Source organism: Amborella trichopoda, chromosome 13, assembly GCF_054954075.1.
Source record: "Amborella trichopoda isolate Santa Cruz 75 chromosome 13, AtrichopodaSantaCruz75HAP2 v2.0, whole genome shotgun sequence".
In the NCBI taxonomy this organism is placed as follows: domain Eukaryota; kingdom Viridiplantae; phylum Streptophyta; class Magnoliopsida; order Amborellales; family Amborellaceae; genus Amborella; species Amborella trichopoda.
This window is the reverse complement of record NC_142348.1, coordinates 815,466-841,098: the sequence shown is the minus strand read 5'-3', so window position 1 is coordinate 841,098 and position 25,633 is coordinate 815,466. Positions and strand designations below refer to the sequence as shown.

The 25,633-nt window shown below is 36.8% G+C and overlaps 4 protein-coding genes across 6 annotated transcripts; 3 read left to right on the top strand and 1 right to left on the bottom strand.

The window, feature by feature from the left end:
• Positions 1 to 461: 461 nt before the first annotated feature.
• Positions 462 to 4,520, top strand: LOC18437434 (RING/U-box superfamily protein). Of its 2 annotated transcripts, none has more exons than XM_006847642.4 (4): positions 462 to 583; positions 719 to 759; positions 1,199 to 3,199; positions 3,816 to 4,520. In XM_006847642.4, exons 3-4 carry the CDS (start codon positions 1,250 to 1,252, stop codon positions 4,323 to 4,325), a joined length of 2,460 nt encoding a protein of 819 aa, XP_006847705.3. In that variant the 5' UTR covers positions 462 to 583; positions 719 to 759; positions 1,199 to 1,249; the 3' UTR covers positions 4,326 to 4,520. The 2 variants fall into 2 exon arrangements, with proteins under 2 accessions (XP_006847705.3, XP_088712213.1); XM_088856087.1 differs by having other exon boundaries at positions 3,631 to 4,520.
• A 5,024-nt stretch (positions 4,521 to 9,544) lies between these two features.
• On the bottom strand, positions 9,545 to 9,979 carry LOC105420912 (uncharacterized). The gene has a single exon (XM_011626284.1). It carries the CDS (start codon positions 9,977 to 9,979, stop codon positions 9,545 to 9,547), a length of 435 nt encoding a protein of 144 aa, XP_011624586.1.
• Positions 9,980 to 16,439: 6,460 nt separating this feature from the next.
• LOC18437433 (aluminum-activated malate transporter 12) lies at positions 16,440 to 23,108 on the top strand. Of its 2 annotated transcripts, XM_006847641.4 has the most exons (6): positions 16,440 to 16,782; positions 17,088 to 17,228; positions 17,887 to 18,159; positions 19,313 to 19,434; positions 19,922 to 20,065; positions 21,966 to 23,108. In XM_006847641.4, exons 1-6 carry the CDS (start codon positions 16,509 to 16,511, stop codon positions 22,875 to 22,877), a joined length of 1,866 nt encoding a protein of 621 aa, XP_006847704.3. In that variant the 5' UTR covers positions 16,440 to 16,508; the 3' UTR covers positions 22,878 to 23,108. The 2 variants fall into 2 exon arrangements, with proteins under 2 accessions (XP_006847704.3, XP_088712212.1); XM_088856086.1 differs by lacking the exons at positions 16,440 to 16,782; positions 17,088 to 17,228; positions 17,887 to 18,159 and adding an exon at positions 18,272 to 18,367.
• Positions 21,715 to 25,598, top strand: LOC18437432 (TLDc domain protein). Its single transcript, XM_006847640.4, has 2 exons — positions 21,715 to 23,503; positions 25,021 to 25,598. The coding sequence occupies exons 1-2, from the start codon at positions 23,362 to 23,364 to the stop codon at positions 25,554 to 25,556; spliced, it is 678 nt and encodes a 225-aa protein (XP_006847703.1). The 5' UTR covers positions 21,715 to 23,361; the 3' UTR covers positions 25,557 to 25,598.
• The last annotated feature ends 35 nt before the right edge of the window (positions 25,599 to 25,633 follow it).

The following is a 25,633-nucleotide window of genomic DNA, read 5'->3' as shown; positions in this document are numbered from 1 at the left end:
ATAATAAAAATTGTAATCGAGAACTATTGCAACCAAACATTATGAGAAAATAAAAATTGTAATCGATGCGACCAAGACGTTGAAGCTATAAAGATGTGGCTAGAGACGACACAAAATGAAGAGGTTGGCATGTACACTGTAGACCGACTTGCATGATTCATAGGTCAAACGCACACATTGGCTCAGTCCAGTTTATTGTGTACCCACACCATTCATGCATGCACTTAATATGAGCCTTTTCCTAGGGCTCTAGCAAAGGCCCAACACAAAGGCGAATGCTCCAAGGCCCAAAGGGCTTTAAGCAAATTCAATGCCTAACTATTGAGGGCAATAACGCTCAACAAATGGGCTTCCGGTTCTGGGGCTTAAAAAGCCCAACATGTGAGGGGCATTGTCGTCTTTTTCAAGGTGCGTACCCTTTTATTTGTCCTGTTAAATGGGCCTGACAAGATTGGTTCTTTATGGCTAGTTTCGGTAATGTTTGTGTAAATATTGTATTGCGTCTCTCGTCTTTTTAGGGTTCCCCATCCATGCTCTTTCTCTCTCTCTCTCTGTCTCGCTCTCATACTCAAAACCATTACCGGTAAGTTTTTCTTCTTATTTTCTCTTTAACTTAGTTGAAGTTTCCATTGAATTTGATGCGTTTATTGAAAACTTTCTTGTTTTATTGTCTCTAAATTTTGGTTTAATTATTGAATGATTTTCTCTGCGATTTCAGCAAAAATCCGTAGAATTATCTACTGATCTCGAGCTCAATAGGTATGATTATCTGCCCCAATTGTTGATCGTCATAGAAGTGAATATTTTGACGGCATTTCTTCTTTTTAATTTGATTAGAAAATGAGTTAATTCTTGGCGTTGTTCATTATATCTTTGATAAAGAAACATAATTGACGTTTTTGATTTGATGTTGGTTCCTGTTATCCATCAGTAATGTCAGGGACTTTGCGATTGTGATTTTGATTTGTATTTTCTAGAATCAGTTCTGAATTGCGTTTTTTATCTTGGTCTTGGATTTTTTAGTTTAATCTGAATAAATCGAGTTTTTGGGGGATTAAGCTTCTTCTTCATAAATAAGAAAGGATTCCTGTTTTTCTTGGGGAATTCGGATATTGAGTTTTTCTTTTGAGTTTCTCTTCATATAATATCAGTTACAAACTCATTTCCATCTCTGATCTGTTTTCTTTGGTTTTATCAGGTTTCTTGGTTCTATTATTCATAAAGAATAAAATTTTTGTATTTGAGGATAATGGGTATTACAGTAAGGGAGAAAATCATCAGAAACAGTAGAAAACATCGACCGAGTTCAGGTATAGCAATGAAGGCCAATGAAACCATTACAAGTGACAAAAAACCCTCAAATTTATTGCATCCTTCCCTTTTAAATTCCTCAAATTCATCTGAAATGGGTTTTCAAAATTCCTCAAGTTTATCAGAAATGGGTCTTCAAAATTCCTCGAATTTTTCAGAATTGGGTCTTCTGTGCTCCTCAAATTTATCAGAATCGAGTTTGCAACAATCCTCATTTCCATTGGACATGGGCCTGCCCAAACTGTTTAATTACACTGATATTGGAGATGGGAATGAAAGAAAGCATGAGTTTAGTGAAATGGATGAGAGCGACTGGGGTTACTGCACTGAGAGTCAATTAGAAGACCTATTACTGAAAAATCTGGAGTTCCTCTACAATGAAGCTCTCTGCAAGCTTGTTTCTTTAGGATATGATGAAGAAACTGCTTTGAAAGCAGTTCTCCAGAAAGGCCATTGCTATGGAAGCTCGGATGTGCTATCGAATATCCTTCAAAACACTCTATCGTATTTGAACAGTAATGGAACCACTGATGAATCTGAACTGGTTTTTGCGGATTTAAAGCAATTAGAGGAGTACTCTTTAGCAGGCATGGTGTGCTTGCTTCAACAGGTCCGACCCCAATTAAGCAAGGGAGATGCAATGTGGTGCTTACTCATGAGTGATCTCCATGTGGGTCGTGCAAGCACTCTTGACATACCATGTTTGCCTCCCCCTTGTACCAATAGGGGCACTCTCGAACCTGAAGGTAATACTTCAGGCCCTGAAAATGGGGACTTGATGCAATTACCAATGAATCCATCTTCATCAGTCGGTTCCCAATCTCAGACTTGTGATACCCATAATTTGGATTCCCCTACAGCTCCTTTACCAATGAACCCATCTTCCTCCCTTGGTTCGCATTCTCAAACAACCAGCAATACCCAACAGCCTGATTCCCTTCCAACTCCTTCTAATGGAATTATGAGTAGTTCAGCTCCACGTAATTCAACTTTTAAACGTACTGCTCTTACTGAATTCCCACTAAGTTTTTGCATATCACCTCATATGAAGCTTGTATTGAAAAGGACCATGGCAAGTTACAATCATCGAGGTTTAGGAGATTCAAAGTTGGGAGCTCATGCTTCCTCGAATCCGTCGCCAAATTGCCAGCATTCTCCTCTTGTTTGTTTAAACAAGAAAGTACAGACATGGGTGGCTTCTGGCAAGGAGAATTCTATCCCTATGAAGAATTTGGATAATGATTTACCAGACGCAAATGACCAATCAAGGGCTAATTCGTTCTCAGATATGGTGAATTACCTGTTGGGTAGCTTAGAGAACATGAATTTAGATGAGAAATTAGAAAATGGATCAGATGACCCCAGAAATGAGATGTTATTGAAGTTGATGGATCAGATAAGAGATTTGGAGGGGCAGCTTAAAGAGAGGATTGATTGGGCTCATCAGAAAGCAATGCAAGCTGCGAGAAAGCTGAGCAATGATCTCACAGAGCTTAAAACCCTGAGAATCGAGAAGGATGAGACTTTGCTTCTTAAGAAAGGACAAAAGCAGGCTCTCGAGGACACAACCATGAAGAGGCTCTCAGACCTCGAAAATGCCCTGAGGAAAGCAAGCGCTCAGGTTGATCGAGCAAATGCGGCTGTGAGGAAATTAGAAACTGAGAATGCAGAGATAAGGGCAGAAATGGAGGCATCAAAATTAAGTGCAGCGGAGTCAGTTTCTACTTGTTTAGAGGTTGCAAAGAGAGAAAAGAAGTGTCTTAAGAGGCTGTTGGCATGGGAGAAACAAAAGACTAAGTTGCAGGAAGAGGTTGCCGCAGAAAAACAGAAGATCATACAGTTGCAGCAGCAGTTGTCTCTCACGAAGGAGTTACATAAAGAAACTGAGGTGAGTCAATCAAGTCACAGCTCACAAACTCAAGAAATTTATTTTCTTTATGTTAACTCCCAAATTCATGAGTTTTTGCTAGTTCATATGTTTGCTTATGTTATGCATGTTCTTTGATTGCAACACTTTGTGCATAAGATTGTTTCCTTCTGTCTAAAAGGATCTCTTTCTTGGGCAAGATTTCTAAATTGGTTTCTTGAGATATCACACCTTCACTATGTCTAAGTAAATATTGGATGCTAACAAGCAATAAATACAGCACACACACATGTACACACACGTGCCTGCAGAAACAGATGATACAAGATATGGCACAGACATGGCGAGTTCATGAATTGCAGGAGAATCCACTTTCTCCTCATCTTTTTTCTTTCACTTGTCTAGATCTAGATGTTTGCAATTCTTCTTCTTCTTCTTTTTTTCTTTTTCAGGGTTTTGGGCTGAGTTGAGGTTGGAAAATATTAGCTATTTCTTGTTTCCACACATTTTCTCCTAGTCGGATATAATATCTTATTGCTTTATGCAATGCCACTTTGAGAACCGTTGCAAAGGTTCATCACTTATATGGTTTTGGAGCTGTCTTCGGACCTATTTTTGAATCCCAATTGCTGCTCAGATAAAATGGAAGCTGGACATGAAGGCCAGAGAAGAAGCAATTGCACAGGCTGAGGAGGTGAGAAGGGCCAAGGAAGCGGCTGAGGTTTCCATCAAAAGAAGGCAAGAGGCTTTGCGTCGTAAGATAGAGATAGACTTTCAACGACACAAGGATGACATCCAAAGATTGGAACAAGAACATTCACGCCTCAAATCATATGCTGAATCTGCTAAGATGAATGGCTCCAAAAACTCTTCTGATAGAGATGGCACAAAGGCATGGAAAGAAACAGACAATCAGATACTTCAAGAACTCTGGGAGCTTCAAGAATCGTCAAAAGGGGAAGTGGGTCGCGAGAGGAAATGCCTAATTTGCATGAGAGACAAAGTCTCAGTTGTTTTCTTGCCATGTGCCCATCAAATCTTGTGTGCGGATTGCAGTGAATCACATGAGAAACAGGCCAAGAAGAGTTGCCCTTCTTGTGGTGTCCTGATTGATCAGAGGATCCGTGTCTTTGGTGTAACCTCATAGGCACCCTAAAACCTATAGTTGTGTGGGTATCTCTATCCTTTCTTTTGCTCCTGATATGGGTGGTGTTGGTGAAGGAAATGCTATAATAAATTGGCTGAAGAGAACATGCATTTATACAATCCTGTGAAGTTGCTCTGTTATATACTTTGGGCTTTATGCCATTCATAACAAGAAAAGAAAAATATATGATTGTCACCTCTTGTGCAAGTTTAGCAAATATGTTGAGCTTTTGCCCTGCTCTTAAATTTTACAAAACTAAACCTTATTATCGTTAGAAAATTTAGTCTACAGCTGATATTTCAGTTAGTTTCGAGGGAATTTGGACGACTCATGCAACTAGTAAACTGAAATGCTTATTATTATTTGAGTTTTTCAACAGTCAAAGACTCAAAAGTTACTCAAATGCTTATGGTAATTAGTTGGTGCTCATACGTTTCGAGTTATGCATTGCAAATGATGACAACTTTTCTCGAGATGCTTGTCATCTCTGAGTTGATTTGTTTACTCAAATACTAAAAAGGATCTAATTATTTGGCAATAATCCATGTGAAACATGGTGTGCAAAATTTTGTGTGTGTGCGTGCCCATGCGCGTACGTGTGTGTGCAGTCAAATTGATAATAGCATGTTCTTCATTATTATGATTTTTATTATTATTATTTGCATTTCATGTTTCTTTTTTTCTTTTTTTTTAACTTTGATAAATGCCTGGGTATGGAAGCAATGAGGGACTTCAAACAGAAGAGAGGAGATGGGGTGATCATATGGAAGGGTGGTGAGCATTTATGAAGTGTGGAAAGTAGGGTCCTTTTCAATTGCACCTGTGGTGTTTTTATCTTGAAATATGGATATTTGCAATCACAGGGGCCTTAGGTTTGGATAAGGGAGATGCAGAGGATTTCTTTTTGAACAATGTAGAGCAGTGTTTGAAAACACGGATCTGTGGGGGGGATCACTCATTAACTAATTCTGATCTGGATCAGCTAGATCAACGATCCAGATTGGGAACCTCAATATCCAATGAAGAAAATAAATAAATAAATAAATAAAAGCGATAATTAAGGGGGGGGGAAACTCTTTCATGTGTTTCCTTGATTACTTCAGATATTCAAATAAAAGATATGATATTTGTAAATATATTTATATGACCAGCTATAGGGCCAACTCGCCAACTTAGTCTAGGAATTAGACCAGTGATTTCTGATCCTGTCCACGAATTAGACCAGTGAACACTGATTTCTGATCCGGATCAGTTGAGTCCCATTCTGGATCTGTTATTTTCAAATACTGATTTAGCGGAAACTGTATGACTAGATTTCGTCAGCCAAGTTTTAGGTGGATTACAAGTTCTACCATTCTTATCTTCTGTTCTTTCGCGGTTCAACAGTAGGATTCAAACTTGGGAAGAAGCATTGCAGGCGACGCACCTTAAACAATCAAGCCCATGTCCGATTCGTAGCTCTGCCATTCTTGTTGAGTTTGTACAATGAGAATTACAGTTGGATTTCGACAAATATTTCAGATTTGCTTTACCAATTGGACAATGGATATAGAATAGATTTCTTCCTTTGAGAGGCTTCAACAAATATTTCAGATTTGCTTTACCAATTGGATAATAGATATAGATAGATTTCTTCCTTTGAGAGGCTTCATGAGGAGTATTGAAGCAAAATAGGATAGTAACAATATGATAGTTACCATACTGATAGAATATACTAAGTGGTATAGTCGTTATAGTGTTTAAAAAATCAGACCAGTGGGTTGGATGGGTCACCCACCGGTTTTAGCACTCACGCAAATTAAAGAGCATGAGGCATTATTGTCATCATCATAGCTTTTTCCTAACTATTTGGGGTCGGTCATATAAACCTTGGTCCGTTATTTTACTCTATCAAGGATCATACTCATAGTGAGGTTATAAGTTGTCATATCATTTTCAGTTTCTCACTACTTCTAACAATGTCAGAAAGCATAAGACAATGCAACAAAATTTCTACATTTTTAAAATGTTTAAACAACGTTTAGGAGCTTGTAATTTATCCTAAAAATTGTAGTCCTAGAATTATTATTTTTTTGTTAATATAATTTCTTGGTGTTCTAGGCTGAGGCCCCAAGTTGGGGAGAAAAATCGGGACTAGGTACCTGCCAGGTACGACTCCGGCGGCTCCAAGTCGAACCATCGAGTTTTTAAACCTTAGCCTTGACACCCGCTTTTTAAGTGACTGCACCCATCCAGACAAATTAGAGAAATCAGGCACAATTATATTTAGTTTTTTTACATAAATACTTTGATTTGTCAATTATTTGGGAAAGTATATAATGAGATTTGTTATATGGGAAAGTAAATAATGAGGTCATTTTTACCTTTGGTACAAGGTGGTCACAATTAATCTTGACCACTAGATGTAAAATTTGGTGGTTGATGGAATAATGTATTTTGTATTTTAATTTTAATTTTTCTTCCACAAATCCATATCACTTGAAATTTAAATTGTCCACTCTTTTCATCATTGTGCACCTAATAAAAATAGTAAAACAATTATTCACAAAAAATAAATACACATGTAAATTTTAGGGGTATTTTGATCAATTTATTTTTATAAATTACTTTTAAATAGTTTTATTAGATTAAAAATAGCCACTCAAAATTTCAAGTGAATTGGATTTATAAAAAAAATGAAAATTTAAATACGAAATGCAATCGCAACTCTTAAATCGGCCTAGATTCATTATGGGCTATTGAGTGTTTTCTGTAGTGGTAAGCTAGCAGCCTAGATTCATTATGGCCTAGATTCACTATGTTCTGCATAATTTATGCGATAGAATATATATGATCTATTTCTTATAGCTATCAACCTTAGATGATTAAAGTAAAGCGCATCTTAAAAACTCATTGAAAGAGGTTGTTTTGTTGCCAAAAAAAACGTCCAATCGATCATCTTGACCTTGAGATATATGAGTGTGAAAAAAAAATGACGGATTTCAAATCCTAAGAATAGTGAATCTTGTAACATATTATCTAAACTATCAATTTTTAAGATTTTCTAGTATTCATAGATCTACACTATTTTTTGAACCTTTAAATTTTAAAATTAGAGATGAAAATAGATTGTCGAACCATTACAAGGAGTTTTTATACTAAAAAAAATCTTTTGGCACTATTTAAAGGTGTGCGTAACTTTGATTGTTTAAGGCTACACAAACCTCACCCTAAATAAATATATAATACATTGGTGTCAGTGATATGGATTTTTGTCTTTTTTTTTTTTTTCGAGTAAGTGAGAGCTTCATTAAGATAATGAAATGAAATACAAACAAGTAAAAAAACAAAGAAAAAAAGAAAAAAATGACAAAAGAAATGAAAGAAAAGAGAACAACAACAACAACAAGCTCAAGAGGTTGCCAATTTCGTTAAGGAATCAGCATCGAAGTTAAAACCGCTGACAACATGGGTGAATTGGACTTGAAAATCTCTCAAAGTGAGCAAGATTTCATGCATGAGTGCATGTAGGCACCACGGGGTGGAAAATGGGTTGAGGGACCAATTTATAAGATTAGTCGAATCACCTAAAATAAGCACTCTGAGGTTAGAATGATCAAGATGTAACATTCCCATCGTTAAGGCCCAAAGTTAAGCTTCATTGATTTCACAAGAATGAAGTCGACCTGGGATGGTCCAAATTGTGGTCCCCAAGTGATCACGAAGAAAGCCCTCATAACCCACAGCCAAACCTGTCATCAAAGTTATGCTTAACCTAACCCTCATGGGGAGGCTTCCATACACCTCTCAAAGACCTAGAAGAAGATTTGAATACTATAAGATTCTTGAAATGGGCAAAGAAGAACTCCTTGGCAATGACATTAACAGGTAAGAAAGTGTAAGCCCAAGTCATAATGGATCACTAGATGGTCAGGAGGAAGGTAGGGAGGTCACGTCTCCGACTTTCAAAGGTCCTTAGGTTTCGTTCCTTCCACAAGTTCCATAATACTGCTGCAGTAGCAATTCTCCATAATTTGATGCCCAAGGACGAGAAAGGTGGAGCCCAAAGCGGTTGAAGAAAGGCAAGAATGTTATCTTGCCTTGGGGCAATTCAGTTGGTAGTGAGGGCTAGCCAGTCACACAAGGCCGGCACGAAAGGGCAGTGGATAAAGAGGTGGTCTATGGTTTCTTCCTCCGATTTGCATAGGATGCAAACATTGGTGAGGATCATTTCCCTTCGTCTCAGTCGTCGATGGTAAGCAGTCTCCTGAGGGCAAGGAGCCAAAAGGTCTTAACTCTGTGAAGCACATTGCAATTCCAAAATTTAGCAATATAAGGATAGTCCTCAATATTGGTATCTACTAATAACATTGTAGAGAGAGCACACCAAGAAAACTCCACAAGGTTCCAAACTCCAAATAATCTTATCTACGATGTGGGGTTGGTAGCAAAAATTATACAGTCTAGCAAGTAATGACTGATATTGGTCTGCCACGATCTTGTCCACCCTTCTGATGTTGAAGCAAACATTCCACACCATTTGCCCCAGAGAAGGAAACCCTATTAACAACAAGCTCCTGCTTTTGGGAAGACCCATTTAACAGGTCAGGGTATTGCAGTTTCAGAGGGTAGTCATCCAACCACTTAACATATGCCAAAAAACAATACGATGATCATCGCCAAGTAGGATCCTTGAGAAGCCAAGGAATATAGATCTCACACCGTGAATCCCTTTCCATTTAAGAGAAAGACGGTCCGACCTGATGCACTTCTTGGCAATGAATCCGTTGGGATCCATCCCATACTTCCCAAAAATAACCCTCGGCCAAAGTTGATCTTTGTTAGTTGCTAATCTCCACCACCATTTAGTTAATAAAGATTCATTGACCGCCCTTAAGCTGCGGATGCTTAGACCCCTATCTCTCTTGGGGAGACATACAGAGGTCCATTTGACAAGATGAAATTTCCTTTTATGATGGGACCCACTCCAAAGAAAATTCTGTAAAGTTTCCATCTTATGGATCACTAAAGCATGAGCCTGAGACAGCGACAGCTAATAAATCGGTTGATTAAAGAGAGTTGCTTTGATGAGGGTTGACCTACATGCAAATGGTAGGGACCTCGCTTTCCAGCCATCAAGCTTGGTTTGGACTCATTGAATAAGAGTGTCCCATAGGGACCTGGGAGAAGAGCCATTAACGAGAGGCAGGACCAAGTACTTAATTGGAAAGGATTCCACATCACAATCCAACAACGAAGCCTAGTCCGCAATTCTGTCGAGAGGCAGTTACTGCCAGTGCTTTGGATTTACCCATATTGATCCTTGCTCTAGAGATTAGTTCATAGAGCTTTAAAAACAACCAGATCTTATGGATGTTGTCATCCTTGCCTTTAAGCAAAATCAATGTGTCATCAGCATACTGCAAATGACTGAGAATGATTCCATTTGGCCAGGCAAGAAGGACTTGGACAATACCGCTATCAACCAGCCCTTGAAGCATTTTGCTAAAGGCCTCGATTACCAAAGTAAATAGAAAATGCAAGAAAGGTTCTCCTTGACAAAGATCTCTGGAAGCGTGAAAATAGCCATAGGCTTTGCCATTGATGAAAACAGAGAAATGGGCCGAAGAGAGGTAACCAGATGTCCATTTGCGCCAGGTAAGCCCAAAACCCATCAGTTGCATACTGTTGTCAAGAAAGTCTTACTCCACACGATCGTAAGCTTTTTCAAAATCAAGCTTAAGAAGCACATGTTTCAAGCCTATAGACTAGGTTGAGTGGATAGTCTCTTGGGCCAGAAAATATCATCCATGATATACCTATCCTTGATAAAGGTCATTTGAAGGCCCTCAATGACCTCATTCAAAACCTTGCAAAGTCAGTTAGGACTTTAGCAAGAATTTTATACAAGGCTATCAGCAAACTGATAGGCCTCATATCCTGAAGAGACTCAATGGAAATCATATTGGGGATGAGGGAGATGAAGGTGGAGTTAATGGCATTGCTCACAAAGCCTTCCCAAAAGAACTGATGAATACAAACCATTACATCCAACTCGACTACTTCCTAGAAATCTTGAAAGAAGGCAAAGGAAAAACCATTCGGGCCAGGAGCTTTGTCCTTGGACATATCGAAGACAACTTTCCTAAATTCATCAGTAGAAAAACCACATTCAAGACTCTCGGCAGAGGAAGCAGATAGAGTTTTGAAAGCAACATTCTGATTATTAAAAGGCATGCGGCTTTCCGAAGAGAAAGCAGTATGGAAGTGATTGACAATGAAATTTTAAATATGCTCAGGGCTATCCATGTCAATCTTAAGGATCAATAAACCGCTAATATAGTTAGATCAATGCCCGCAATTGGCCATGGAGTGGAAATACTTGGTGTTTAAATCGCCATGTTTGACCCATTTGGATCTAGAACTTTGGAACCAAAAAATTTCTTCCATATGAAGAAGGTTTTGCAGGTCCCCTTTTTTCATTTCCCTATCACGGCACTGGTCCTGGCTCAGTCCAGCAACAGGCTGTTCTAGAGCATTGAGAAACGAGATCTTTCAACTGAGTTGATCTTGTCACCAATATTACCGTAGTTGCTTCTCCCCCAAACTTTAAGCTTAATTTTGAGCCCCTTAAGTTTCATAGATAGAATAAACCCATGCTAGCCAGAGATCCAAATAGACTCCCACGATATCCAAACCATATCAAAGAAAGTTTTATCTTCCAGTCATATTAATTCAAAGCGGAAGGGGGATGGTTCAAAGACCAAAGCAGAAGTGTCCATGAGAATAGGGACATGATCATACGCAAGGTGAGGGGATTCCTTAACCAGGGATTTCAGGAAATGAGAATCCCATCCTTCTATGACAAGGAAGCGGTCCAATTTGGACATCTTCGGGTCAGAAAAGGAGTTGTTGGACCAAGTAAACTTGGTGTCGACAATCTCATAATCAAACAGACGATGGGAAGTAACAAAAGAATCAAACAAGAGCATCTAAGGGTTGAGAGTAGATCAAGTAGAGACTTCATATGGGCTCCTAACCATATTAAAGTCACCGGCGCTACACTACGAGGTCCCACACGAAGTGATAATACTCAATAAGGATTTTAAAAACTCCTCATTTTCCCTATTGACATTAGGGTCATAAATATTATATACACAGAAAGCAAAGCCATCAACGTCTGTAAAAGATACAACAATGTGACAAAAAAATAAACAAACCAAAATCCCCGATAATACAAAAGGGTCCTAGATAGTTAAAAGGCCTCGACGCTATTAGAAGCATAAAAGAAAAAGTCTATAGGGGGAGAACCCCCAAAAGATCTACGTAGAGGTAAAGTAAAAGAGGTGAGCTTGATTTCCTACAAATACAAAATGTTAGGTCTATATCTTCGAAGAAGCTGACGTAGCACCCTCCTCCTTCTAGCTCACGCACGTTCCAAGAGAGCACGATCATTAAGGACGGAAGCCTTTCCTCCTCCTCGTGGCACTTGTAGCACCAAAAGTAAGGGGGTTAAACCTCTAACCCGCAGCAAGCTCAACCTTCATTTTGGGCACAGAGCTGGGATATCCTCCGAGGCGATGGTCTCCTCCAAGAGCCTGATCTCCCCTTTAAACTTGACTTTCATTCCCTCTAGAAGGTTAACAACGTAGATCCTAGCCATTCCCCTCTTGTGCTCCTTGATCGACTAATTCGCAACATCTTTAGGCAATTCCTCATCAGAGAATGTGGGAGACTTAGTCAGCAGAAGGGGGGGACCCTAAGGATATCAGGGAAAGTAGCCAAGACGAGGGCCAACTTCCTTTGTTCATGAGTGACACTCATCAAGGGAACTTTGAAGGTCAACCTACCCCAATCCTTGAAATAATCCCAAGTAGAGAGCATCATGGCCAAAGCATTTTCAGGCGCATCGGCGGGGTCAGAGAGAACAAGGAACTCACAATCATAATTAAACAAAAGTTTTTATTGTGAAATAATAAATAAACAAATAAATAAAGGATCCCCTTTATGACATCGTGAGCTCCTTTATTGAGTAAATAAATAAAAGAGCTCACGATGTCATAAAGATGTCTTCAAAAATTTATTGATTTTCTATATCTTCGTAATTTCCTTTATTTATTTCGATCCATTGTGAAACGCTTGATCATGTTTCATTGATTTTGACTCATGTGCGTGAAAAATGGCCCTATATTTTGAGTTGTATTAGAACTAAAAGGTCACTTTCACTATTAAAAAAAATATTCAATAAGATCATTTATTTTTGGTACGAAAAGGTCACAATTTCCATTATTTATTTGATATAAAATTGGGTACTTGGGTTTGTGCCGTTGTTTAGGCTCAAAAACCCAAAAGAATCTCTTGAACTTTGTAGTACATCCAAGCTATTAAATTTCACATTTAACAATTAAAAGTAATTCTGAACTTCTTATACCAAATATGAACATATAAAGGGTACATATCATGTAAGGTTGCAGCCTCACTTCTAGAAGTAAGGTTGCTAATATTCTACAGTATATATTTTAATTAGACGGTATAGATTTGATACGTCTTTTAAGATAATGTCAAAATATGACACATCTTTTATGATAGTAATACAACTACATATTTCAAATAAAAAATTAATATAAAACATCACAACCTTACTTTTACAAGTAAAATGATTAAAAGGTTATCTTTCTAGATATCATTCCTCTTACATGCAAGCACAAAAGTACAATATGCAGGGGCCTTCTCTTTAAAACTCCATGTTTTTCAGCGAATTCAAACAAATCACATTCTTTCCCTGAACAATATTAGCGAGTCTGTTGCTCTTGTTTCCCTCTAAAGCTGGATTAATACAATCTTTTGTCTCTTGCCATTACACCTAATGCTATATGGTGAAATAATAAATAACTTTAAATTTACATATAAATAAACAAAATTTTAAAGGCATTTCTAGTGTTTTCCATTGGAATTGTATATATGATGGAGGTCATTATTTTTGTACACGAAGGTCACAAATACCGTCAGCACTTCGATGCACAGGATAGCCAAGTTGTCGTTACCCCCACAAAGTCCAAAGAAATTTTTTGAGGCTTTGAGCCCCGTCACTAGTATGTACAACACCCCCATTTAACAAATGACAACTAAGGGTGACAGTAACTTTTTTACACAAAAGTAAAAAAAAATTAGTTTTTAGTTTTCCTTTTCAATGAAGTATATGAAATTTGATTAAGTCATTCAGAGTCAGATTTGTTTCTTAGTCTAGATACTTTGGCCCATGTCATATGAATTCTTTATTTTCTCTTTCTTTCTTTTTTTTGAGTCGTTAATATATGATTTCGATGAGCTATCAAAATTGTTGTACAGCGTGGATTTGGAAACCGAATGACTGAAGTGAGGTTTCAGAAGCCCAAATGAATTCAACAACAATACTTTGGAGAGGTCACATGTTATGCTCATACCAGTGTTTTAGAACTCAGAATCAGGTTATGGATCACCCACCCAGTATATTGATTTGGATTGCCTAAATTGGATAAAATCAATAGAAAATATTAATATAGATAGGGATTGTCTATAAAGAGATAATTTATCTTTTGTACATGGAGGTCACAATAATTATTGTCTTTTAAATTTCAAAATCGATGGTTGTAAGAGTATCATTGAATGACACAGAGTTCCAAAAAATAATAATCTGAGACTTCTTGACTCACCCCAAGCCATCCAATTTGACATATAATGAGTGGAAATAATTGTAACGTACATGTACAAAATATAAATGGTCTCTTTATAGATAATCCCATATAAATATAATATCAAACGATTATGGGGGACACCCAAATCGCCCACATACCTACTCATCAAGTCTGATTTTGATCAGAGCTTTTCTGGAACTTGCTCAAGACTCAGTACGGGCAGTACTACCATTCTCCAGATGTGCCAAGTGGCCGCCACCTATTGTTCAATACCAAACAGAAGGCTTCACACGTGCATGCCAAGTGGCAAACCGTGACGCTTCGACGACTGTGGGGGTTCGACTACTTGTCATGATGTTGCAATGCCAACTGGCACTCTAAGGATCGTTAAAAAAAAAAGTCAAAATTGGAGGAAAAAGGAGGGGGCAGTGTCAACATGTAAGGTGAACTCCCATATGTTGCTTGGGAAAACAAGTGAAGGTAGGTACTTACCCGGAAAAAAAAAAAAAAGAGAGGAAAAGAAAAAAAGAAAAAAAAAAAAAAAAAAATAATTAAATTGATGGTGAGGAGATGCTCGTGAAATGGAAGTGAAAAGAGAGGGAGGGGGTGTAGCTTTGTGGTTGCACCAAGAGCCGGTAACCATAAAGGACTTAATATGTGTCACTTTTTTTAGGGTTAGTAATGAGGATGGATTAGCACTTGGTCACGTGATGCCTATGCATGTATACATGCATGGAAAGCATATATCTATACACACATACGTAAGCATGAGCCTGCATTGAGTGTCATCCACGGATTTATGTTCACACTCATGCATGCAAGGCATGTGATGGAGACACCATGAGCAAAAAGTATGAAGGGGAGAGGCTAGGCACTGATGCACTCGTATTGTGCATATGACACAAGTTAGGACTTTTATGTTCACGAGAGAGAGTTAATGGCTAGAGAGAGAGAGAGAGTTAATGGCCAGAGAGACAGAGAGATTTATGAGTGAGTGTAGAGAGAGAGGGAGAGTAATGGCTGAAGAGAGAGTATGTATGCGACTGAGTGAGATACAGAGAGAGCTGAGGGCTGAGAGAGAGGGAGAGTAATGGCTGAAGAGAGAGTATGTATGAGACTGAGTGAGATACAGAGAGAGCTGAGGGCTGAGAGAGAGAAAGAGAGAGAAAATGGCTTAACAAACAAGCCTAGAGAGAGAGAGAGAGAGAGAGAGAGAGAGAGAGAGAGAGAGAGAGAGAGAGAGAGAGGGAAAATGGCTTAACAGACAATTTCCTGTAATTGGGCTCTACTTGTATATGGACTATTTAAGATATGAAAATAAAGGTTCTTTCAATGGAAAAGATAAATAGAGGTACTTTCAATGATGGTCGTTTCCTACTGCTCAATCATGAACCTTCCATGACAAATGCTTAAAGTATTATGACAAATGCTTAAAGTACTAAAATCCACATAAGAGGTGAACAATTTATCATTTCAACAATATTTTTTATTTAATTTCAAAATGTCTATTAAAAATACATGATCTTAAGTTAAAGTAATTGCAAATAGGTAAAATATTAAATGGTTTATCTCTCACGATATTTTGACACTCAATTCTCTACAAAGCGCGCTCTTTATACTGTAGAAATAAGGTGTACATCTAACTTTTGCCTAGAGATGTAGTTCCAATGTCAAAAAACTTATGTTGGCTTGAAACCGATTTTTATACTTATTTATGAAACTTAAAATTTTAAAAATAGCAAAAATCAAGCAGATCTATAAAGACTTGAAAATCTTACAAATGTGCAGTCCACATAATTTGCTACAGGATACACTGGGATCAAATTAAAAGTTTTTCAACATCAAAAAAATGTAAATTAATAGCAAAAAGTTGACATCTTACATAAATTTTGTCCTTTGATAAATTTCTTAAGTTCTAAATTTAAAGAAGGTGGTAGGAAGAGACAATAATTGAAAGTACTTATTTGTCCACACGCCAAGAAGCATGCCACTCACACACACTCTACTCTCTCTCTCTACTAAGAATGTCTTTCTCTCTCTATAAAAATTTCTGTTTCTACTAAGGTCTTTCTCTCTCCAAGAAAGATTTCTCTACAAAATATGTCTCTCTCTCTCTCTAACTGGGCCTGCACCAACATAGGGTCTTTCCTCCTAAATAAGAAAGTGGGTGTTCATACATACATGGCATGATGTAATATGGATTCATGTCACGTGCATACATACCAAACACATGCAATGCTGGCACATCCTTATGGGTACATAATTAACATCCCCTAAATTACAACTACTACCTTAATATAATACATCTCCCTATAAGACACAAGCCTGGGCATGTGCATAAAGCCCAGTTTCAGGTGAAAGGGAAAGGCAAAACAGTACGAACCCTGTAAATACTTATTATTTTTGCCATTTTTTTACTTACAATAAATAAAACCATTAAATTTGTCCTCTATAAAGCACTGAGTATATGGGCTCTATTTAAAGGCCTCCCCTCTCTTCTACAGTATTCTTGGTTGTCTAGCTTTTGGAGATGGCCGGAAAAACATTTTCCGGCGAGTTTCCGGCTACTGAATCGAAGGCACCGATATGGGTTTCGAGGATCCGAAAAATGCCGAAAATATTAGCAAAGAACGTATGGAAGGTTGGGAAAGAAGACCCAAGAAGGGTGGTGCACTCTCTCAAAGTTGGCTTAACTCTAACTTTAGTTTCTTTCTTGTATCTCATGGAGCCTTTGTTTGAAGGCATAGGGGCGAATTCCATTTGGGCAGTCATGACTGTGGTTGTAGTGCTCGAGTTCACAGCTGGTACATAACAAATTTATTATATTACATTCAAATCAAATGATTTGTTTACTGCCTAAATAAATTTTTTTTCTCCATTGAACTACCCAAAAGAAAAAAGATTTTTGTTTACTTTGGCCGATCATTTACTTGTTTGTTTCATCAGATTTTTTTTAATCCATTTCGATAGTTTGTTTCTGCATTTTATTCATTTGGGTTGGATCATTTAGTCGTTTCCTGAATCATACCCTAAGTTGGATTACTGATTTTCTTTTTTAACAGAGTACTTTATTTCATATTTGTTTTATCTTTTGAATATTTTGGATTAGGTGCAACATTATGCAAAGGATTAAACAGGGGATTAGGGACGCTTATCGCGGGTTCGTTGGCGTTCTTCATCGAATTCATTGCAGAGAAATCGGGAACGGTCGGCCGAGCTGTTTTTATCGGCATTGCAGTGTTTCTTATAGGTACAAAACAATTATCTTTCTGGTCAGCAGTTTCCTCATTCATCATCAGAAAATTTGAGAGATTTTTTCTGAGAAAATATCTATAAAGATTGAAGGAATCTTCAATAGGTGGAGTAAGGGTTACATAGAAAACTCCAAATCCAGTATACAAACATCTCTGTACAACATTGAAGCCTTTCTTTTGCATTGACTAAAAAATGAGTTGTCTTCCTTCCATGGATAAGTAAAAATACTGTTTCATATTTTATTAGACAGCTGGAAGTTTCTCCAGCGATGAAAAAAAATATTAAAGACAAATATTGATGTTTTCCTACAAGTGGATGCTTTTCTTTTCCATTATCTAAAACAAGGAATATTTGTCATTTATTAGAAAAAGAAGTTTTTTCATGGGTTGCTAATCTTATAAATGAAATACACAAAAACAAGTCTACTTTACCAATCTTAGTTTTAGTTTTGACTTTTGAGCAGAGAAATGTTACTAAAAAAACAATAAAGAAAAAAGAAAAAGAAAATGAAGCATAGATATCTGTTTCATAATACAGAACAAGAGAAAGTAAATGAATTTCATGGCCATAGACACACTATTAGCATTTTTTACTTTCAAATTTAAACGGTTTTTGTTTTTCTGATTTTCCATTTTTCTTGCAATTTTGTCCAGGCGCAGCGGCTACCTATATCAGATTTGTTCCTTACATAAAGAAGAACTATGACTATGGCGTCGTAATTTTCTTGCTTACCTTCAATTTAATTACGGTTTCGAGCTTTCGAGTGCATAACATATTACAAATGGCGCACCAACGCTTCTATACGATCGCCATAGGTTGTGGCCTCTGTCTTCTGATGAGCCTCCTCGTCTTCCCCATTTGGTCTGGCCAAGACCTCCATGATTCTACTGTTTCGAAGCTCGAAGGCCTCGCGAAATCACTTGAAGGTCTGAGATTTCAAATTTTCTATGACTCTTATTTACAGAAAAGTATATTATGATCCATATGGTTATAGAAAAGCTGTGGTCATATGCATCACGCCAACAATCAAATGAAGGATGGTGATGGAGAGAGATTGGGAGCCAGAAGAACATCAGATGAACCATTTACCGGGACCAACTCTGCCTTCATCACCCTCCATCAGTTGAATGAATGGTGATAATACTTATGTCCATAAGTTTCTATTGATCATATGGATATTTTCCCTTGTTTAATCATTTTCTTTTCATTCTTTTAAATTTCTTTTCTTTGTTTTTACTTTAATATCTTGGTAAAGTTTTGTGTGCTTTTTGCCTTGCCATTAATAGTTCTAATCCTCCTTATGTTTTTAGAGTGTTTAATTTATAACTAGAGGGTGTATACTATTAGTCTAGAACCAGCTGGTCCATTCTAGAAGCCTTTGGAATAAACGGTGAAGATGGATATATCCTGTATATATACTAAGCCACAATTAAAGGTAGGGACACAAGGAATTCAACTCGATTAAATTGAAGAGAGCATACAAATTCAGAATTAAGTTAACTCACTTTTTAATCCAATTCAATCTCCATTTCTTTTGATAAAAAGTAACTTCATTAGTACCTTAATGAGAGTTATATAATAACAAATATTAGTAATTGAAACTCTCCTAACAAAATTTATTGTGTTGTATACTAAAAGCCATTTACCTTTGAGATAAGGTCACAATCACACTGAACTATCAAATATGAAACCAAATTATTCAAGATATATCATTTCTTTACATAAAGTTCACACAAATGGTACACCTCTGGCTGCCTCACCTCTGGCTGCCTCATTTGATGACTAAGAGTGATTATAACCTTATACCATAAGGTAAATGATCTCATTGTATATTTTCTCTTTATCCAAACTTAGGACAAATATTTTTGATGTATCAACACATAAAATACCTCGAGACATTGAAGTGGAGAAAGAAAAAGATATAGAAAAGATAAAAGGGGAGTCTAGGTACCTCTCTCTCTCTCTCTCTCTCTCTCTCTCTCTCTCTCTCTCTCACAAGAATCTAATACCTATGAACCCTATTGTGCTATATTCTCATGCAAATAAAAATCCTTGAGACAAATTTCGAATTTCTTGCAGCTTGCGTGAACAAGTACTTCGAGGACCCGGACCAAGAAATTATCAGCACAGAGTCCTCAGAAGATCCCATATACAATGGTTATCGAGCCATTCTGGAGTCGAAATCCTCAGATGAATCTTTGGTAATTTGTGTTTTTTTTATTTTTTATTTATGAGTAATGATCCTATCAGACCCTCCCACACCCATGTGCGTAAGACCCCAAAAGATTATCATTAAATTTAGCATTGATCTCTAAAAAAATTATCACATGGATGTGAAACTTACTTTTCTAAAGATCTGCGCCAAATTTAATGATGATCCTTTGAAGTCCTACACACATGAGTATGAGAGGGTCCTGTAAGATCATTGTTCTTTTTGTTATTTACTAAAGGTAAATAACAAAAGGTCAAAATCATCTTTAATTGTCATCGACCATACTCAGTCTGCATAAAGTATTGCTCGAACTTTGTGTTGAAAGAGAAAAGCTAACGATGGTCATAACCTTCCTGTATCAAACATACAAAGAGTCTTAAAGTGCATGGTCTTGTAGTATATGATCCCATTATCTGTTTATGATTTTATTTATCAAGAAAGCTCTCGACCCCAATTTTGAATTTTGAGATATTTAGGCATTGTTTGCGAGCTGGGAACCTCGACATTCTCGACGTTGTCATCCATATCCAGGGCAACAGTATGTTAAGCTTGGAGCTGTCCTCAGACACCTTGGATACACAACAGTGGCCTTGCATGGTTGTGTTCAATCAGAAATTCAGGTATCAAATTTCTTCCCATTTTTCTTCTTTTCTCCATTTTGTTTTGCATGAAATATAGGCCATAACTAAGGATGGGTATTATCAAGTTTCATAGTTAAACAGAAGGATAACAAATCACTTGTCGATATTATTTCAAGGTGTTGGTACTGATTCAAAAAATACATCTGATATATTCAAATTTTGGTAAAAACACAAATAAATATCAAAATCTTTCCTTTGAATTACCTCAAACCATATTCTAAAATTGGAAAATATATGTTACACATGAATACATTTGAACAAAGAAGAAGTTTATATAAGGTTGTGACGATAAGTAAGGTTGCACGGAGACAAACTCAAGGTTCCAAAAGAAAGCATGTTTGGGCAAGAGTAGAACAAATGTGGCCCACTAATAATGAAAAACCAAAGCATATTTCAAGGTAACGTTACTTTCAAGTAACAGAAATATATACAATGAGAACATTTATCTTAAGCAATAATGTTTATCTTAAGGAATAATAGCCAGGACCACTACCACTATAAAAAGTCATAATGGTGATGACATTTATGGTACAAAATAAAAATTTTTTTTTTTTTTGAGTAATTGAGTAGGGAAAACAGCCCCCTGCCCTTTTTTTTAATAGATTGGGGAGTTACATTTTGAAAGTATTAATTGGAGCTATCAACAGTATGAATGGATACCACAATGTGGTAATTGGATGTGAGGATGTTACCTACAGCACATTGTGGACCTATCTTCGAAGGAGACAAAATGTTGTTCCTTAAAAGTGTGTTTGTTTTTTTGAAAGATATTTTCTAAAAAGTTGAATGTTTTTAAATCTTTTGGAAAGTTGAATGCTTTGTTCTGTTTAAATAAGTTCTAAGTACTGTCTTTGATAACCGATTGGAATGTTAAAAAAGTTTTGGGTACTGTATTTGATAACATATACATATTTACCACATAAATAAATAAATAAATAAATATATATATATATATATATATATATATATATGTTAAAAAAAATTTGGGTACTATGTTTGATAACATTTACATATCTACCACATAAATAAATAAATAAATATATAATATAATATAATATATTTTATTAATGCATATTTATATCATATATAACATATAATATAAATATATTTGTATATTATGTATATAATATTTATATTATTATTTATTATATTATATTTAATATTTAGTTAATATAATAAATATATTATTTATAATATAATTATATAAAGACATTATATAAAATATATAAATATAATATATATTGAATATAACAAATATATATAATATTTATATATTATAAAAAATATAATTAATATATAATATATAGAATATATAATATAATATAAATATCTAATAATATTATATATTACATATAATATATGATCAATATATATTATATAATAATATGTTATAATAATATTATATTATATTATATCATATTAATAATACTAATATTATGTATTTATATTATGTATAGTGAATAGTGATCAATAAAAAAATTATAGAAGATTAAACTCCTACCCCTTAAGAACTTAACCTTTCACTTTTTAACACAGTAATGTGAGTTTTTATTGAAAATTTCTGAACTTTTCATGAAAATTGTGAAACATCAAAATCTGAAAGAATACTATTTAAAAGAATACTTTCTGAAAAATAAACACGCCGTAAGAGAGATCACCATCGGCCTTATATGACTTTTTGTGTATATAAGGCCAGATATAAGCCGGCACTGTGCAGCATTTAGATGTTCACCGAAACAGGCTGTAAAAACATGTTACAATGGTCATAACGGCTAGGGGCCCTACCGTTTTATAGTAGTGAAAGTAAGATTTTCTGAGCCATGCTATAATCACACATTTAAAATATTTACTAATTGGAGTTAATACTTGTGCTCTCCAGACACCACGCTCAGTGTGCATACTGTTCAAAGAGCCATGCAAGCGGCTTGCCGGAGAGGTGTCGAAAGTGCTAAATGCGCTGGGCGACAGCATAAGAAATAAGCGCATGTGTTCGTCGCAACTTCTCTCGGACAAGTTACACGATGCTTTACAGGACCTCAACACTGCCTTGAAATCGCAACCCCGCCTCTTCGTTGGCTCCAACCATGGCTCAGGCCATGGCCACTCTGATCGCAAATCTCCACGGTTTTCATCTTTTGTTGACCAACTAACCCCAAAACATGCCAATGCCTCATCCCCTGTAAACCGGATTCCGATCAAGGACATGGGAATATCATCCCCTGCAGTCAAGGTTCCACTCAAAGATGCAGGAAATTCACCTCACGCCAACCAAATATCAGCAAAAGATGCCGGAAATTCACCTCATGCCAACCAAATGTCAGCCAAAGACACCGGAAATTCACCTCACGCCAGCAAAATTTCATCCAGAGATGAAGAAAATTCACCTCATGCTGGCCAAATTCCGACTAGAGAGTCCGGAGTCTCATTACCCTCAGTGAAAACTGACACCTCTGCATTGCTCGAATGGAAAGGCAAGAGGCTCACTTCTTGGAATAGGGATAGGGAAAAGTCAGCAAGTCCAAGAGTTCTAAGGCCAACACTCAGTAAAATCATGCTTACAACCCTTGAGTTTTCGGAGGCCCTGCCTCTCGCTGCATTCGTATCATTGCTTGTGGAAACAGTTGCAAGGCTCGAATGTGTGGTCGAGGAGGCGGAGGAGCTCGGAAGGCTCGCCGGATTTCAAGAGATCGATGAGGCACCGGTCAGTGAGGTTTTAATAGAGTGTGAGAAGCCAAAAGAGAAGAACGATAAGAAACTGCTAAGTCACACGGTGAGCGTTGCCATAGATTGACGAGGAGAGGGTTGGCCTTGCTGCCCATTGTTAACAGTGCAGATCTCGGACAATACCAGATGCATCCCCGCATCACACCCAAAACTTTTTCCCTTTAGCGAGTTGGGTATGTATGTCAATATATTTATGTTTTTATACTTTGGTAGAAATTTGTTATACATATGAGACATCAGGACTACACAAACAAATGAGATTGGGATAAATCGATGAGGTAAATGTGATTGATGAGTACGTGTGATTGTTTTGGCCTAATCAATAGTAACTCCTCCTCGAATGGATACGCTGTATCGACATTAATAGCTATTGACAAAATTTATAGGTTTTTAGTAGGCCCCACCCCAAGGAGCAGCAGATAATGTGATAAGGCTCATATGGCTCCCAAGACATATGAAAGTGCTCAACACCTCTCTCTCTCTCGACATAAAAGTGCTCAAGAACCCTCTCTCACGACATGTAAAAGTGCTCAAGACGCCCTGGCTCCCTCATGTGTTCTACATTTAAAATCAATGGAATTAGCAGTTTTTTCCAATGGAATACAAACAAGAGAGACCAAAAACCTGAGCCCAAATACCATCAAATTGATCTGCCCTTCTCTCCTTCACTTCTGCAAGGCACCTTCTTAGCAGGTAAAGCTCCCCACAACTAATAATATCAATTCATCTCTTTCTTTTTCATTTTCTTTTGTGGTGGCCACTCAAGTCTATATCGAAATTAACCAAAATAATAATAATAATAATAATAATTCAAATGGGCAGTCACGATTGTTAAATAGACTGAAAATCTACATTGTAGATAGGAATTCCATGTTATGCTTTTGGAGTTTCCAAACCATCCAATTTTATCTTCTCTAACTCAGATACATAAGATGAAATGACACATTTCATAGAAATGATGATAAATATGTTTTATTTCCTGCAAAAATTTAAGCAGTCATTTAAAAATTGTGGACCCAATTCGGAATTGGATCGGGCTCGGGTGCAGGTGATTCCAGTTTGGGGAACCCTAGATTCTCCCAGTTTATAGATTTTTCTTTGTTAAATATGGCCCAGTCCAACTCCGGAATAGGCCAAGTCAGACCAGGCAAATTGGACTGAGAACCTGGGAAATCAGAGCCCGATTCAACTTTTCAAACAGATATTTTGTCTAGGCCTCTATTAATCAGATGTTTTATAGAGGCAAATGCTAACAGGTGTAAAAACATTTTGAGGTTCAATATATTTTCTTTCATAATAAAAAAATAGAAACGTTTTTATGTTATGGGCCGCATGCAACTTTATGTTCCAAACATATTTTCCCACAATCTCAATTGTTTTTCAGTAATATATTATTTTCAAAAAGGACAAGTTTAGATTTTGGGTTTTCTCAGGTTTCTTAGAGAAAATTAATGAAAGAAGGAAACCATAGAAAACGTGAAATCAATATAAGACATAGAGTATATTTGAAGATAATCAAAGTTAGAAGTGAAAAGAAAATGCCAAAAACAAATCCCAAAGGAAAGGGAAAAAAAGTCCCTCTCAAAATGATCTCGAGCATATCCTCCTAACCATCCAAAATAATTTGTGTTCCATTGCGACATGTTTCTCTAAACATAGGTTGCAAAGACACAAAAAGTAATTAATGCAACATGTAAATACCTATAAAATCCCAAAGGAAAGGGGGAAAAAAAAGTCCCTCTCAAAATGATCTCGAGACTATCCTTCTAACCATCCAAAATAATTTGTGTTCCACTGTGACATGTTTCTCTAAACATAGGTTACAGAGACACAAAAAGTAATTAATGCAATACATTAGTGAGTTCATTATATTGCATCAAAACAAATACATTAACTTAAAGATGTTGCACATTTTTTAGTAGCTTATATTTTTCTAATAGCAATTGCATTAAGTAAATATGTGCTTTTATTTTATATTCATAAGTTACTATAAAGTGTAACTTATCATCGTCACCATCACTATCACCACCACCATCATCATCATTATCATCATTCTTAAGGGTGAGTAAGCCCCAAAACACTAACCCAAGAGGCTGAAACGTTGTTTTTTTTTTTTCTTTGAATTCTAGAAGAAATAACTCTATTTTTGTTATTGATAATCAAATTGGTTCTTAAGAACTAATAAAAATTAAATAAAACATGGTCCCAAGGTCGAGAGCTGAAGTGTTGCTACAAGGCATCCATTGATGGCTTCAGTGCCACCAACTTCCATGCATGCTGCGACTTCAAGGGACCCTGTGTGATAATGGGGTACACCACCAAGTCCTTCAAGTTTGGTGCCTTCAACCCAGAGGGCTATAGGAGCACGGATGACTACTATGACACATTTGATGCATTCCTATTCTATTGGAGAGATACCAAAGGAAATGTTAGAGAGAGTGAGAAACCAATCAAATTGCGAAAAATAGGGGGGAGTGGGGCTGCCCTATTTGATTATGCAAGAGGTGGACCCCAATTTGGGGCAGATGGGCTTTTGATCGGGCCCCCACTTGCACCCGTAATGGGAGGGTTTGCAGGTCCCGACACGAATTCGGGCATCGGTGACCTTAGGCAGGCCAAGTCTAGACTGGGGTTGTCTTATGCCAAGAGAGAGGATGGGAAGGAGTCATTGTTTGGAGATGATAATAGGACAACCTTAGAAGAAGTGGAGGTCTTTTGTAGCCCTAAAATTGCAAGCTTGTACTGAGACAAAACTACATAAATGCATGCAAAAAAATGAGGCATCCAATGTATGGTGTGGGTATGTATTGCAGTTATGTGATG

What these genes read in the sequence shown, in the direction of transcription:
- LOC18437433 (XM_006847641.4), top strand. Translation starts at nt 16,509, where the DNA reads ATGGCCGGAAAAACATTTTCCGGCGAGTTTCCGGCTACTGAATCGAAG. An exon ending in CCTCGCGAAATCACTTGAAG is followed by an intron (nt 18,160 to 19,312) that starts GTCTGAGATTTC and finishes AATTTCTTGCAG; the next exon opens with CTTGCGTGAACAAGTACTTC. An exon ending in AATCCTCAGATGAATCTTTG is followed by an intron (nt 19,435 to 19,921) that starts GTAATTTGTGTT and finishes TGAGATATTTAG; the next exon opens with GCATTGTTTGCGAGCTGGGA.
- LOC18437432 (XM_006847640.4), top strand. Translation starts at nt 23,362, where the DNA reads ATGTGTTCTACATTTAAAATCAATGGAATTAGCAGTTTTTTCCAATGG. An exon ending in GCAAGGCACCTTCTTAGCAG is followed by an intron (nt 23,504 to 25,020) that starts GTAAAGCTCCCC and finishes CATGGTCCCAAG; the next exon opens with GTCGAGAGCTGAAGTGTTGC.
- LOC105420912 (XM_011626284.1), bottom strand. Translation starts at nt 9,979, where the DNA reads ATGGGTTTTGGGCTTACCTGGCGCAAATGGACATCTGGTTACCTCTCT.
- LOC18437434 (XM_006847642.4), top strand. Translation starts at nt 1,250, where the DNA reads ATGGGTATTACAGTAAGGGAGAAAATCATCAGAAACAGTAGAAAACAT. An exon ending in AGTTACATAAAGAAACTGAG is followed by an intron (nt 3,200 to 3,815) that starts GTGAGTCAATCA and finishes ATTGCTGCTCAG; the next exon opens with ATAAAATGGAAGCTGGACAT.